Below are 15,215 nucleotides of genomic sequence, written 5' to 3'. Positions count from 1 at the left end.
TTTCTGTCTAAATTGGAATTTATTTCATAATGTTGTCCGTTTTAATAACTAGTTTCAAATAAAGAACACATGTACACATCCATTCCATTGCAGGCGCACATATTGCTCTGTCGTATTTATCAAATATGTAAGGACTCGATAATTTAAGTAATAGAAACTTTCAAGAACTGCTAAGAGAATCTTTGAAACAATAAATGCGTAGTTAATTCGAATAAATAAATACAGGACAAATTTTAAAGGTGGAATCAAAATAAAATTGTGAAGTACTAGAAGTATTTAACAGGGTGTAAACATGTATATATACAATTAATTTCAATCTCTTAAAAAGGCCTATAAACCACAACGCTCACCTGAGTCACTTTGACCCTTCTGTTCTTTGAAAGATCCTCCCTCTTTGTTTCAAAGAAAAAACTCCATATTGTGGCCCCTATCTTGCCTTAAGAGGCTATGACTTACCCAGCTTAAATCCACACACAACACTGGAATGCTTTAATATCAATATAACTAACATGGTCTTGCTGTTCTATAGAAGATTTCTTCCCGTACATTAGCATAATGTAAAATCTGGTCTCTGATTTTAGTTCCATACTATCCCCAGTGTCCATACTTTGAATTTTAAAAAAATCAACAGAACCTATGAATTTTTATATATAGATATGGTATAGTAGGGCCTTGGTACTTGTTCCTACTTATTTTCCTGAAAAATTATGATTCCATTGTTAGCCCCAACCTACCCCTGGAGAGTGGGAGTCATGATCTAAAGAAACTTGAATCGACACAACCTTTGAGTGCTTGCACATTAAGACTAACCATGACCCTATAGCACTTCATCAGATTTTTAAAAGATTTTTCCATATATACATTGTAATGTACATGTTAATATATGGAGATAACGGTATATGGAGATAACAGTATTCAAGCTCAAAAGTCCATTAAACAATACAAAATAGGAGCAGAGCAAACACGGACCTCCAAAACATCAGAGATGGGATCAGGTGCCATGGAGGAGTGAGCATCCCCTGCCGACCGGTCACACCCGCCGTGTGCTCTTTGTCATGATCGGGAAATAACGGGAAAATCTGTCGACAATTCAGTGTGTAAATAATGGCCTTACAATTAGTTTGAAAAACGTCAGTCAGCATTTGACTCAAAGATAAATTGTATTTGCTGACAAGGTCATTGCATCGATCATAGAACTTACGAAATGATGATTTTAAACGATACTGCTGATATTCTTGTTTCATCAACTTGTTTGTCAATAATTTACCTCGTTTTAGAAATTGTACATACGTAGAGCATGCTCTTGTGTATCGAATTAACTGAGAAGAATAAACCCCGTATGCAGGTGATGAAGGTATATTGCTGCATAAGTAAGGGAAGTTGACGATTGAAAAGTTAAAGTCATCACGTTTATCATAAAGCTTGGTTGTTAGATTACCATTAACGTCTTTTTCAAGTAAAATATCCAAATATGAAACAGATGTGTCAGACTCTGTGGTATTTTTCATCTCAAGCTCACCGGGATATATCGTATCGACATAAGAATGGAAATAACCATTGTTAATTGACAATACGTCGTCGATATACCGAAATTTCGAGTTGAAGGCCACAGCAAGTGTTTTCTTCTTTTCATGTATAAGATTTTGGACAAATTTTGCTTCATATGAATACAAAAAAGGTCTGCTAATAACGGGGCGCAATTGGTACCCATGGGAATTCCAATAGATTGTTGGAAGACCTGGTCTCCAAAAACACATAGATATTGTTAATCAGAAACTCAAGCATCTTTTTAATGTCAACTTCAGAGTACTTGTGTGTACAATACCATTTAAAAATTGATCCCTACTGTGGCAAACTGAAATCTACAGTACCTGAGAAAGCATTAAAATTAATAATATAATTAATGACATGGCCCTATTGTTGTTCTTAGTCAGATTTTCCTCTTTATATTAACATGTTATACTTTGACCTGCTACTGTTGCCATATCTTACATGTGCCCCCGGGGATCATACTTTGAACAACATCGCTTCCACAATATTTGTGAATGCTTCCACATGAATATGACAAATAATGGCCCTGCTGTTCTTCATCAATTTTTTTTTTTTACAGAATGTTCCTTTATATTTCGATGTAAAACTTTGATCCCATATTATGTCCCCAACCTATGGGTATTGGCCATGAATTGAACAAACTTGAATCTACGCTATGTCAGAAAAGTGAACTTTTTCTGACCATTGGTTCTTGAAAAGAAAGTTTTTAAATGATCACCATATTTTCACCTATACTTAGATCCCCCCTCAAAAGAGGGCGTGGCTCTTCAAATGAAGAAACTTGAATCCCCTTTATCCAAAGTTGCTTTGTGACATGTCTCGTTGAAATTGAGAAGTCGAAAATGTTTACAGACGGACGGACGACAGGCAAAATGTGACCAGGAAACTCATAGCTCACTTGATCTTTCAGTTCAGGTAAGCTTAAATGAAAAGTGAACCTATATTGTATTCCCTGATAACGTTGAAATTAATTAAATATAATACATTAAAAAAATATTAAATGGCGCTTTTAAGGACATACATTTATCAGATGTCTTTTTTAAATTTCGAATTTTCTTTCAGGGTAGCCTTTGACTCACTTCTAAACCACAGATAAAATGGGTGACTGTTTAATATGAAGTAAATCCTGCATATTTGTTAATAATTTAGACGGGTACTGGTTCTGTATATCCATGGTCCGGGACTTCTGTCGGTATAAATACCGTTCTCAGTCTCTGAAAGAAACAAGTAAAGCTGATCAAAATTTGTTTTTAAAAAAGGTAAACTTGAAACTATCAGCAATTTAACGATTTCTTACATTGATGTACGACTCTAATAAGTAGATTCGAAATAAAATTCTCAGACTCTGTATATTTATTACATATAAGACAATATTAATAGTTCAAGTATAAAAAGAAAAACACACACCCCCCCCCATATATATATATATATATATATATATATATATATATATATATATATATATATATATATATATATATATATATATATATATATAATATCCGACTCCATTTATATGAAGTGTTTTGTGAATGTTTATTCCTTTGCGAAAATCCATAACTATGAGAAAAGATAATCCATGCTAAGTTATATTTCGTTACTGATTTTGTATTCGATGTTATTTTATTCAGTGATCTGGTGATTGAGCATTCTTTCTATCTCTGAGTTCTACTTTTTATAATGGTTCAATTATGTATCATTATAGATGTTGCCTAAAAAAAGAACCAAAAAAAAGCGTTTTTGGTAGTAAATTAAAAAGCGTTTATTGTTTATTACAAAGATTTTTTAAATATTGGAGGAACAGAAAATAATTTCCAAATGAATATATAAAAGTCTTCATTCTGGTTCTATTGAATGGAGAGCGTTCAACGTATCCTTGAATTACCTTTCAAAAGGTATAAGGCTACCAGAAACCGAAATTCTACAGAATGTTGCAAAAAAGTACTTCTATTGAATTTACAAAAGACAATTATATTGATTCCAGGTGATATTTTTCGGTCTTCCGTAATTTTGTTCCTTCTCGCAGGACATTTGTTTAGGGTATATTTAAATGTGTATTTAATTAAAAGAATTCCCGACAGATTTAAGGTGGTTTAGGGATTAATCTTCGATACCAAGATAATCCCGCTTATGTATTTTTTTATATTGCGTCTGTAAAGAGGCACAAAGTGGGGTAATCGCTAAAATAATTCCTTACATCTCCCATCGGTCCATCCAAATGGCACCTACGTTTCCTTTTAGAAGCCCCAGTAATGTAGAAAAAATTGTAGCCAGTGTTAACTCAATCTGTTCGTGTTTCGTGTTGCTTTGCATGCCAAAGGTACAAACACCAAAATCAATGGGATGGATGTGATTAAATAACATGTAAGGGTAAGTCGCATTGGTTGTTTGTATGTTTTTTAACAAATTGCCAACTTTATTAATTTGTCCATAATCTACGGACGTTGATCTAACATTCATTAGGAATACAAATTCTTACACCATATCTAGAAGGAGGATATCCTTGCATATAGAACTCTGGATTTTACGAACTATTATACGGAAATCTTTGTATAGCAACGGGATTTACTTGTAAATCAACCCGGTTAACCTTTTTGTTTTGACTGTAGATTAACCTGAAGTCAGCAATGCCAAAATGTAGGAGAGAAATAGAAGAAAAAACATTTAACAATGAAGGGATTTTCTATCTGTTATCGTTAGGAAATGTCTAACGATAAATCAGATTCTAAAAAACCCCTTTCCCTCCCTACCATATATGGACGCTTAGACATCACCTTAAAGCATCCCCATCTCCGCAGAAAAACGGGTCGAATTTTTGACATAGTGCAAGACTTCCGAGTCCGGGCCACCAAGGATAGGGACACAGTTTCCCTTCCTGGCCGGGAGTACCTCTCACTCCCCGAAATAGATCCTCACAAGAAGGTGTCGCCCAGCAAATTGCTGACGCGACAACCCACCTTTGTCAAGCCACGCTCGCGCCAAAGCTGGCATAGCACTCGTACTCTGACCACATATCAACGCTCAATACTGGATGAAAATGAGAAAGACTTTACGAGAAGGAATACCGAGAAAAAGACCAAGAAACTACTCGGAGAACTTTACACAGACAAACAGTATTTGGAATATATTGTCAGTAAGTACGTTAAGAAACTTAAATACTGGTGAAGATAAAGTGTTACATACTAATATGTGCACAAAATATGTCCTATATAAAAAAGATATGCATGAAAGTATTATTTTCTTAATGACAAATTTCAAAATATGTTTAGAATTTAGTACCTGAGTAAACACGACAACTGGTGCTTTGCAACAATGTAGCTTTGTCGTACTGTTTATTTTCTATTGTTTGATAATTATTTGATGCTAAAAAAAAAATAGTGACAGCGATGATTTTAGTTATGTCCGCCAATGCTCAAATTGCAAGTGTATGATTGCTTTGGTTTTAATTTTTCAATAACTTTTGAGCACCCCTTTGTAAGCTGATAACTGTATATTGACACATATATTCAACATATCATATTAAGCATTTTTTGTCCTTTTTCAGACTCATCGGAAAGTTCTGGATTAGGAAAAGAAATATTTGAAAAATCAAAGAAAGGACTTGAGTACTTGAAAGATCGCTGCATGTTTTGGGAAAATCAAACCCCGATTCCACTAAGACCCGATCCTATGTTAGTACAACAGATGTTCGGATCACGCATGCCTTCTCGTCGAATGTCTGTTACTCGCCAGACGCGGGGGCCTGGATCACCCCTGACGCAAGTAAAATTAGACAGTATGAGGGAAAAAAATCGCGGGAAAACATTTTACAAGTGATTCTTTCAACAATTCATTGAAATGCTGTGTGTACTGATGTGATTCAAGTGTCGATTGTATGTGATTTGACGTGAGACAGGTTCATGCGCCATCACAATTTACACATGAATGCTTTGAAATTATTCAGGAGATTACATGCTTTTGTGAGCAGTAGATACCGGTACTTAATATTCCACACATACTGGAAGTATCTGGATCTCTCGACTATAAAACTCCGGGGTTATGTACACAAAAACTAAATAATCATACAAGGATTGTTCCTCTTACGTTTTTTTTTAATTGTTATGCACGTCTCATTCTGTTAAATCTTGATTTATTGCCTTTCATAATTAAAATTTACATCTAAAAGTACTTTTTTGAAATTACTGAATCGAACTTCCTATAAATTAAATTGAATGTAATTTTTATCTGAAAAAAATTATTAACTTCGATTTTAACCACAAGAAATATTAGATAAAATGCAGATTCTTTATTCCTAGTATAATTACAGTAGTCCGATTAAATCAAAATTGATTCTGTTGTCATATGATGATAAACACTTTATCTATTAGAACAGAACTGTTTGAAAACTAATATATGGACACGTTTGCCAATGTTGCTTCTCAATATAAATATTAAACGCCGAGCAATTATTTAAATCTATTACGAAACAACTATACCGCTATGTTCACTTTCTTGCTTAAAACATATCATGATTAACATTCTTAAAGATATCCTTTCAGTAATCATTTCACTCGTTACGAATATAATAGAAGTGAGTATTGTTTCTGTAATTATATGCAAAAAGCCAATTCCAATATGATAAATATATCTTACTTCTAGAAAGGAACCAGGAGTAATGATGAGTCTATAAACAAAATATCCAGGGATGAATGCCAACGATGACATCACTATCAGCCAGCCGATGGAAATTGCCCAAGCTGGATAGGCGTATTTCGCATACGGCTGGGGTTCGTGACCAATCAGAGACATGATGAATAGGAACTGCAAAAGATTTTTTGAAAATTAATAAACTCTTCTATTATATGGGTAAAAAAATATTGAATGCAACTGAAGTGAAGTATTAATAATCTTTATATGAGGGTTAAAAATTACTCCCCGGAAGCAATTTGACATTTGAAAAATCATGCATGTTAAATTGGGACAAAATGACAAAAGTCACAACTCTCTCATAGATATGACGTAAGTACTGCATTAATAGTTTTACTCTTTGAAAATATCTCCCTAATTCAACAGTTATTCATTAAAGCTCTGCATTCCTGATTTTTTTTCATTTTGAGAGGAAATCACACTTTTTTACTTCGTTTGTTTTAACCAAATGGAGATACATTTATTTCTTTAGTAGTTCAATAGTAACCATGAATATTTATGATACAAACGAGTAGTTTAACTAGCGGGACTGATTGTCAGTGATAAAACAGCGAGACGGATTATTAGTAAAGATACAAACTAGCAGTATAGCGAGACTGATTGTCAGTAATGATACAAACTAGCAGTATAGCGGGACTGATTGTCAGTAATGATACAAACTAGCGGGGCTGATTGTCAGTAATGATACAAACTAGCAGTATAGCGGGGCTGATTGTCAGTAATGATACAAACTAGCAGTATAGCAGGGCTGAGGAATTTCCAGCAGAGTCTCCAGAAGATACCAGGCCTAAATCCTAGCATGGACTTTATGTCATCACTGAACCTTTCAACGCCTTGAGAAAAAACAATGAAAATAACTTTAAAATATTGTTACTGTTTATTTAAGAGTTTGCCGTTTTTGTGAATTGAAATGCATGTTTAAGTCAAATCTAGTTTAAAACTGTCACCAGTTACCATATATCCAGGAGACGGACAGGGATTCTAAGAACACCACAAATATGAGGGCAATAGGAGCGACGTAAGAATCCAATAGCTGAACTACGTGAATTCCGCCCTGAAAAACAACGTAATAAATATTTGTGAAAAAAGATTGCACATAAATAGCTGAAGATCAGTCTTCCTTTTTTTCAAAAAACTTCACCACCTTTAAACACATAATAATTTGCATCCCATTTCCGAGTATGTTATCAATATAAAATTTACAATACTTTCAATTTAAATGGCTTGTTTTTGAAAAAGAAGCTCAATGAACAGCTCGAATGTTAATCATTAAAAAAATCTAAATCGTCTATGCAAGATCTTCTTATAATTGTATGTACATGTAATTAGGATTACGAAAAAAATTAATTGAAGATTTGTAACCCTATGACTCATAACATCGATAAGAATATATTATGTATTTACGTCTCTGACTGGAGGAAGTCAAGTATCCAACCAATCAAAATACAGGGCATTCATTTTGCTATTGTTCAAGAATGATCCCTTGTAAACATGGAGAACAAAGGCCCCACCCCCCAGTGTGTCGGCCATCATCCTAAGACTACAAAAAGTAAACTAGAGGTTCTGTGAGCGAGCTCACAAAATAATAAACCATGTTCCTCTCCTGAAATTTTTAGCTCACCTGAACCGAAGGCTCAATAAGTGAGTTTTTCTGATCGACAAGTGTCCGGCGTCCGTCTTTCATGTGTTGTCTGTAAATTTTTTCGACTTTTTCTCCAGACAACAAGACAACAAACTGAGAACAGCCTCTTGTCAAAATTGAGATTTTGAAAATCTTGATTTTAGGTCAACAAACAAAGGTAGCACGTTTGTAAAATATTCAAATAGAAACACTTAATGAAATTTTGGTATTATTTTCTTCATTATTTCAAAAGTTTTTTTTTTTGGCTTATGTTCTCAGTTTATGGCCTTGTTGCCAGAACCACTGCATGGGCCGATTTTAACAAAACCTGCCACAAAGCATCCTTAGGGATTTTAACCAAACCTGCCACAAAGTATCATTGGGTAAAGTGGGTTAAGTTTGTTCACATGAAGGGCCACACCCTCTCGAAGGGTAGATAATTAAGAATAAATACAAATTTAATGGCATTTATTAAAAATCTTCTCTCAAGAGCCACTGAGCCAGAAGAGATGAAACTTACGTGAAAGCTTCATTACATAGTGTAAATTCAAATTTGTTCAAATCATGACCACGGGGGTAGGGTCGGGCCACAGCAGTTATACATATAAACATATAGGGAAAATTAAAAGCTTCTTCTCAAGGACAGCAAAGCCATGATTAGTCATATATCTTCAGAAGCATCCTCGGGTAGTTTAGATTGAAGTTTGTTCAAATCATGACCCCGGGAGTAGAACAGGGCCACAACAAGGGGGGGGGGATCAAAGTTGTACATAGTAGTCTACAAGAAAATATCTTCTCAAGAATAATAAAGTCATGATTAGTCATATTAATACAGAAGCATCCTCAAGTAGTGAAGATTCATCTTCGCTCAAATCTTGACCCCGGCGTAGGGTGGGGCTATAACAGGGAAAAAAAGTTATACACAGGAATACTAGTATATAAGAGATAGCTTTAAAAATCTCCTCCTCAAGATTATTAAAGCCATGATTAGTCACATATTATTAATACAGAAACATCCTTAGGCAGTGTAATTCATGTTCGTTCAAATCATCACCTCGCGGATAGGGCGGGCCACAATAGAAAATCAATCTTTTACAAGGGAATATTTCATTAAAAATCTTCTACAGTTATGATTCGTCAAAGAAATACGGAAACATCCTCAGTTAAAGTAGATTCAAGTTTGTTCAAATCATGTCACTTCGGGGGAGGGTGGGGTGGTACAATGTAGGTAGGTTGGAACCACACATATTTGAACTTATTTGAAGTGATTTCTGCTTTTCTGTAGCCAAAGTGCTCAGGTAATCGATGTGGCTCATGGGCATTCTGTATAGAGTACACGTGTGCAATTTTGGAAATGTGACATTGAACTTGTTGAAAAGTCCTAGATTAAGAAAAGATTGTTTGAAATATAGACATCCAATGTTTTTTCTTATTTTATGATTTTTCTGTCAATGATCTTGAACTTAATACTATGACCTTGGTTCAAGTTTATGAAACATCCACAGCTCATAAACTGTCTTTGTATCAAGTAAGAGTTTCCAATGATCCTCTATTTTAAAGTTAAAGCCCAGACAAGAATATTAAACTTTTTTCTGCCAGTGACATTGAACTTGTCATGATGACGTTTAGTCACGGTCATGACACACCCTGAGGCCATAAAGAACTTTTTCACCAAGTTTGAGCTTCCTATGATTCTCCATTACAAAGTTATAGGCCAGACAAGAATTTATACTTCTTCTGCCAGTGACCTTGAACTTGTCTTAATGACCTTTAATTAAGGTCATGACATACCCTAAGGTTATACAATTTGTGTACCAAGTATGAGCTTCAATGAGTAATAACTCTTCCTTACAAAGTTATTGCACGGACAATTTTATATTTTGCCAGTGACCTCGAACTTGCCTAGAAGACCTTTACATAAGGTCTTGACACATCCTCAAGTCATAAACATTCTTTGTACCAAGTTTGAGCTTTCTTTACAAATTTATAGCCCGAAATAGTTTAGACAGACAGGCAGACAGAGGGACAAGGTGATTCTTATATACCACCAAACTTTGTTTACGGGCAGTATAATTAAATTACTGTATCTAATCCAGTTCAAAAAATGAAACTCCTGCATTTTTTATTCATGTATCCAATGTTCCTTTCTCAGAACATTGTACATGTATATAATGACACAAATTTTACACTTTCCTACCAGTGACCTTGAATGTGTAAAAGTCATGATACAAACTCAGATCACAGGGGATATTTGTAGCAAGAATGGGCTTCCAAAGTTTTTTCATTGCAAGATCTGGGCCTAGTTTTACAAAGAAGCTTACGACTTTGACCAAATGTTTTTACGAATTATTTTCTTAGCATTAATTTGAAAAAGAAATGTAATATACATGTAATTATAATTTTGTAAAAAAAAAAAAAAAAAAAAAAAAAAAAAAATTTAAAAAATACTTTTAGATAGCAATTTTAATTTTTATAACGCAAGATGTTAAAGACAGCTAAAAATGTTGGTCTTTATCATAAGTTCTTTTTCTAAAACGGGCCCCTGGCCAGGACAGGAATTACCATTTTTCTGAATGTGAAATTTTAAAACTTGTAGATTGACCAGGATCAAGGTTAAGACACACACTCTGGTCATAAGTGATATTTGTGAAGTATGAACCTCCGAAGTTTATCTATCAGCAAGTTATGGACCGAACACATATACTTTTCTGCTAATGTTTCTCCATTTTATTTACCAGGACAGGATCTTAACAATTAACTGCAATTGGCCTTAAACTTGTTGAAATGACCTTCGATTAAAAAACCATGACACTTCCTCAAGTTGTGTGAAGTATCAACGTCCAATGTTTATTCATTAGAAACTCACGAACCTGAAATTTTTACACTTTTTCTGCCAGTAACCTTGAACTTGACCAAATGACCTTGGATCGGAGTCATGACACACCCTCCGGTCTTGATCATACACAATCTTCGTGTTAAGCATGAATTTCCAATAATGAGGTTATGGCCGGGCCCAATTGCAAAGACAGACGGACATGGTGTCCTATATACCCCCAAACTTTGCTTTCGGGAGTATAAGCTGACATCCCGCTTCATACAAAATTGTAGACGATAGATTGGTTAAAAATTAGATCACATGACACCCTGAAATTTTCGAATACACTGTCTCTGTGTAGGGTGTGTATTACACATTTGGCGCGAGATTCTGTTCTATATTGATGACTCCTTATTATGTTCCAAACTAACTTTGTAATTGATAAAATACTTACGAACTTTGTTTTCGGGTGTATAACCTATCAGAGAATAGACTTACATTTTGAAAATTGTTTTTTTTTTTTTTTTGTCGTTTGTTTGCTGTTTAATGTCCCTCTCGAGAAATTTTCACTCATTTGGAAACGCCACCAATGCGGGAGGAGGGTTGAAATTTTGACCTATACTCGGACTCAACGCCATTTGGCAATGATGGATCTTTTTCAGCCAGCACTTACTGCGACACAGGACCTCTGTTTATACGGTCTCATCCGAAGTACCGGTCTCCACGCCCCGCAGTGGATTCGATCGACGTAAGGATCAACTCCCCAGAGCAAAGCTCTAATCACTGCGCCACGCGGGCGACTTGAAAATTGTGGTTAAAAAAAATAAAATCTTTGTGTCATGCAGAAAGAAAAAATGTCAAATATAAAAGAGAATACTAGTAATTATAAAACAATTCCATCCAATCATGCGGTACTTACATAAGTTGTTGTAGCCAGGGCTCCGATAAAACAATACATCATCAAAAACAAAACAAATAGTTTTCTATGTTTCCGTAAAATTGGCCATTCATCCAAGATTCCCGTACATATGGCTTCTAATCCACCAAACTGTAGTACATTTTAATTTTTACATTTTACATTGCAGCAGTAACAAATTATGATTAACAAGACACTGAATGAACAAAATCTTGTTTTGGTAAATGATATAGGATGAACAATGATTTAAAAAAAAACTCACTGTTGTGTCTAGGCCGAGCGTTATGAACATTAAAAAGAATAACATTGCCCATAGTGGTGAAATCTTTAGTGTGGATATTGCTTCTGGATAGACAATGAAAATAAGCCCAACATCTGAAGAAACAGAAAAGTAAAATCATTGGTCAAGTGGCATTGACTCTTGACACTCTGGACATATTACTTTGAACAAAATTAATGAACAAGCTGTGATCAAGCAACACTTTGAACTCAGTGTAATCAAGGGTGCATAAACATGATTCATCATTTCATTGAGATTGATCATTGAGATGTGACCATGAGTCAAAAGTAGTTTGTGATCATGGGTTAATATCTAGGTAAACAATATCTAATATTTGATTCCATACCTATCAAGGTCTTTGGCACCGTCTTTGTTACAGTGAATTTGTTTTTGTTTGTTTCTTTCAGACGTAATGACCAAGATTAATGAACGTACCATACAGACAATATAAGGAAGTTATTTCTGTGAAGTTTTGCCTTTCTCCGAAATTAGCCCGAATTCATTTATATTCAGATTGATAAATGCTTACCATCTCTCGCAACATCTCGGACATCTTTGCCTTGAACTGTTGCCATATGACCAAGAACAGTGAACACTGCAAAGCCGGCGAAAAAACTGGTGAAGCAGTTGATGGAACTTGTTATTAAGGCATCCCTGAATTCGCAATTAGAAAATCATTGAATATGTTTACACGCATACTATACATATATTTTTGATAAAATCATTTTTCAATTATGTTAAATTGTTGGAATTCAGTTTTCTTATAAAATGACGGGCCGAGCTCATTTTTAAAGGGGAGTGATTACCAGGTATTAAAAAAAATTGGGTGTGGCCATATACAAATATTCTCAAGAAACACTAAACTATAACAGACCAAATTTGAATAAAAGCGTTGTGTTGATTCAAGGTTGTTAAAGTCATTGAGGGCGAAGGGGGACTAGCATAGGCCACAGAAAGGGGATAAATTTTATATAAGAATTAAAAAAAACCAATTTTTAAACTAACCAATACTAGAAGAGCTACATTATACCATGATTTAAATCATATTTATATGCCAGCTTTCTATAAAGAATCGTCGATTCATTCAAATTATGAACTCCTGGGCTAGGGTGGGGGTCACATTAGGGGGCCGGAGCTTGACCGAGAAAAAATATAGTTCGAAAAAAATCTCAAGTAAAGAAAGGCCACAATTAATCATGTCAGTATGCTTGTGTTGCGTATATTCAAGTTTGATCAAATTAAGGTTTCTTTGGAAAGGATGGGGTCCAAGTGCTACTTGAAAATATACACGTATAGGGAAGAACAGCAGGATCACAGTCAAACTGATATGTAAGGATCTTCATCTGGAGTGGATTCGAATTTGTTCCAATCCTGGTTTCGGGTGAGGCCACATTAGGAGGTCAAATAGGAATGTACATGTACTATTAGTTACATAGTTTTTTAGTGACAGGGTACGGGATGATACCTGGTTAGTAAATTTCATACCTGGCGAGGCGAAGCCGAGCCAGGTATGAAATTTACTAACCAGGTATCATCCCGTACCCTGTCACTACAAAACTATGTAACGAATTTACCCCACCGATAAAATATTTATGCATTGTCTGTGGTTTGTAAAATTGTTTTTCTCACTAATATATATGTTTCATCACTCATACAATGCCTATTATGACGTCACGTTGTGTGACGTAATGTTGTTTTGCGAGTGTTTCGTGCTGTAATAACGTACTGACAGTTTTGAAGACTTTCAGTAAAGGGAGAAAAAGGTTCCATCTTCGTTACTTACATTAGTTAACTGTAACATTGTCAACAGACACTCGGCAAATCGTGTGAACTCGAGTTGTTCGAACGTTACAAAAGAACGATAACTCCGTATCGACCATGTATTGATTTTCAAGCGACTAGGTATAAGTAATACACCCCCTTCACGTGACAGACTTCAACCAATCGTAAGCCAGGATTTCATCGAAAAATCAACAGAGATGGGGTAAATGATTGTATTGGGAAGAACTTCTCAAGAACAGCAGCGCCACAGTTAGTCTTATCGATTTAAAACATTCCTTATAACATTTTCTGTAAAAGTTTATGTTATCAATGAGTTTGAAAGTCTGATATTCTATTTCGCTTATTATAATACTTGTAACAGTTATTGTTGAGTCGGTTGTAGCTGGAAAGAGCCAGTAAAACTCCAAACCCTGGGCCAAGGGAAAAGAATATCTGTGCAGCAGCTGCGATCCAGACCTATAGCAAAAATAAAACACATCATTTCCATCCTGTAGACATACAGCATAATACTGATCAAAATTCACAAGTTGCAATTGTATGCAATTAATGATATTAATTATGAAATTATAGATATAAATCAAAACTTTAATTTCCCATAGCAAACTCTATAATCATGTGTACCTCCTTTTTAGCGATATCACTCCAGACGGGGGTCAGGTAGTATATAATTCCCTTCATGGAGCCCTCCAACATACACCCACGGATCAAGAGAATAAGCAGCACAACATATGGCATCGTAGCAGTCACCCAAACAAACTGTTTTCATGATTTAAAAACATGTGTATCTATACTGATCGGCAAAGAAAACCACATATTTACATGGAGAGTTTTTCTTTTGCGACATAGATCAATGTTGAAATAAAACAAAAACCAGTTTATTGTATTGTAATCAAAAAATGTCTAGAAAACGTATAAGAGGTCCATGGGCCTTGACAGTCATATGAGTATCATGAGTTTCTCAGGCCATGACCACTGTAGTCCTAGCTAGAACTGGCCACCTTTGATAACAAAACTCAACAGAGAACTTTAAAATCATTATCGCATTCACTTTGCATGTCCCTTAGAAGATTATATTTCATTTCACCAAAAATGTTAGCATACAACCATGCTAAATAAAAGGAACAGTACAGTGTGTTATCAAAATCAAGGTCAATGCCAAATATGTTGGTATCCAAAGGAAAGTCTTGTCACAAGGAATGAACGTGTGAAGTATGAAAGCCCTAGCACCAAACGTTTAAAAGTTATGGCCAAGGTTAAAGTTTTTTTCAAAAGTAGGTCAAACACCTAGGACCAGGCCAAAGGGTCAAAGTGGTTGGTATCCAAAGGAGGGTCTTGTCACAAGGATTACATATTTGAAGTATGAAAGCCCTAGCACCTACCATTCAAAAGTTATGGCCAAGGTTAAAGTTATTCGAAAGAAGTTCAAACTCTAAGGTCAAAGTCAAAGGGTCAAAGTGGTTGATATCCAAAGGAAGGTCTTGTCACAAGGATTACATATGTGAAGTATGAAAGCTCTAGCACCAACCGTTCAAAAGTTATAACCAAGGTTAAATTTTTTTTTTTT

At 35.0% G+C, this 15,215-nt stretch overlaps 2 protein-coding genes across 2 annotated transcripts in view; one reads left to right on the top strand and one right to left on the bottom strand.

Moving 5' to 3' along the window:
• Window positions 1–15,215, bottom strand: part of LOC133205695 (sodium-dependent serotonin transporter-like) — a 35,589-nt gene continuing 20,374 nt past the window's right edge. Inside the window, exons 5-13 of the mRNA XM_061341548.1 lie at window positions 14,273–14,407; window positions 14,004–14,107; window positions 12,399–12,523; window positions 11,852–11,964; window positions 11,593–11,721; window positions 7,192–7,291; window positions 6,970–7,070; window positions 6,184–6,351; window positions 1–2,765 (exon numbers count right to left, since the gene is read on the bottom strand). Of these exons, the coding sequence (XP_061197532.1) occupies window positions 2,697–2,765; window positions 6,184–6,351; window positions 6,970–7,070; window positions 7,192–7,291; window positions 11,593–11,721; window positions 11,852–11,964; window positions 12,399–12,523; window positions 14,004–14,107; window positions 14,273–14,407 (1,044 nt within the window). The 3' untranslated portion in view covers window positions 1–2,696. The remainder of the gene's footprint in view (window positions 2,766–6,183; window positions 6,352–6,969; window positions 7,071–7,191; window positions 7,292–11,592; window positions 11,722–11,851; window positions 11,965–12,398; window positions 12,524–14,003; window positions 14,108–14,272; window positions 14,408–15,215) is intronic.
• LOC133206262 (uncharacterized) lies at window positions 4,255–5,367 on the top strand. The gene is made up of 2 exons (XM_061342209.1): window positions 4,255–4,684; window positions 5,096–5,367. The coding sequence occupies exons 1-2, from the start codon at window positions 4,255–4,257 to the stop codon at window positions 5,365–5,367; spliced, it is 702 nt and encodes a 233-aa protein (XP_061198193.1).

This window comes from Saccostrea echinata, unplaced genomic scaffold, assembly GCF_033153115.1.
Source record: "Saccostrea echinata isolate AGI-Se365-2 ecotype Australia unplaced genomic scaffold, CSIRO_AGI_Sech_v1 ptg000054l, whole genome shotgun sequence".
Classification (NCBI taxonomy): Eukaryota; Metazoa; Mollusca; class Bivalvia; order Ostreida; family Ostreidae; genus Saccostrea; species Saccostrea echinata.
This window is presented reverse-complemented; position numbering and strand designations above follow the sequence as displayed.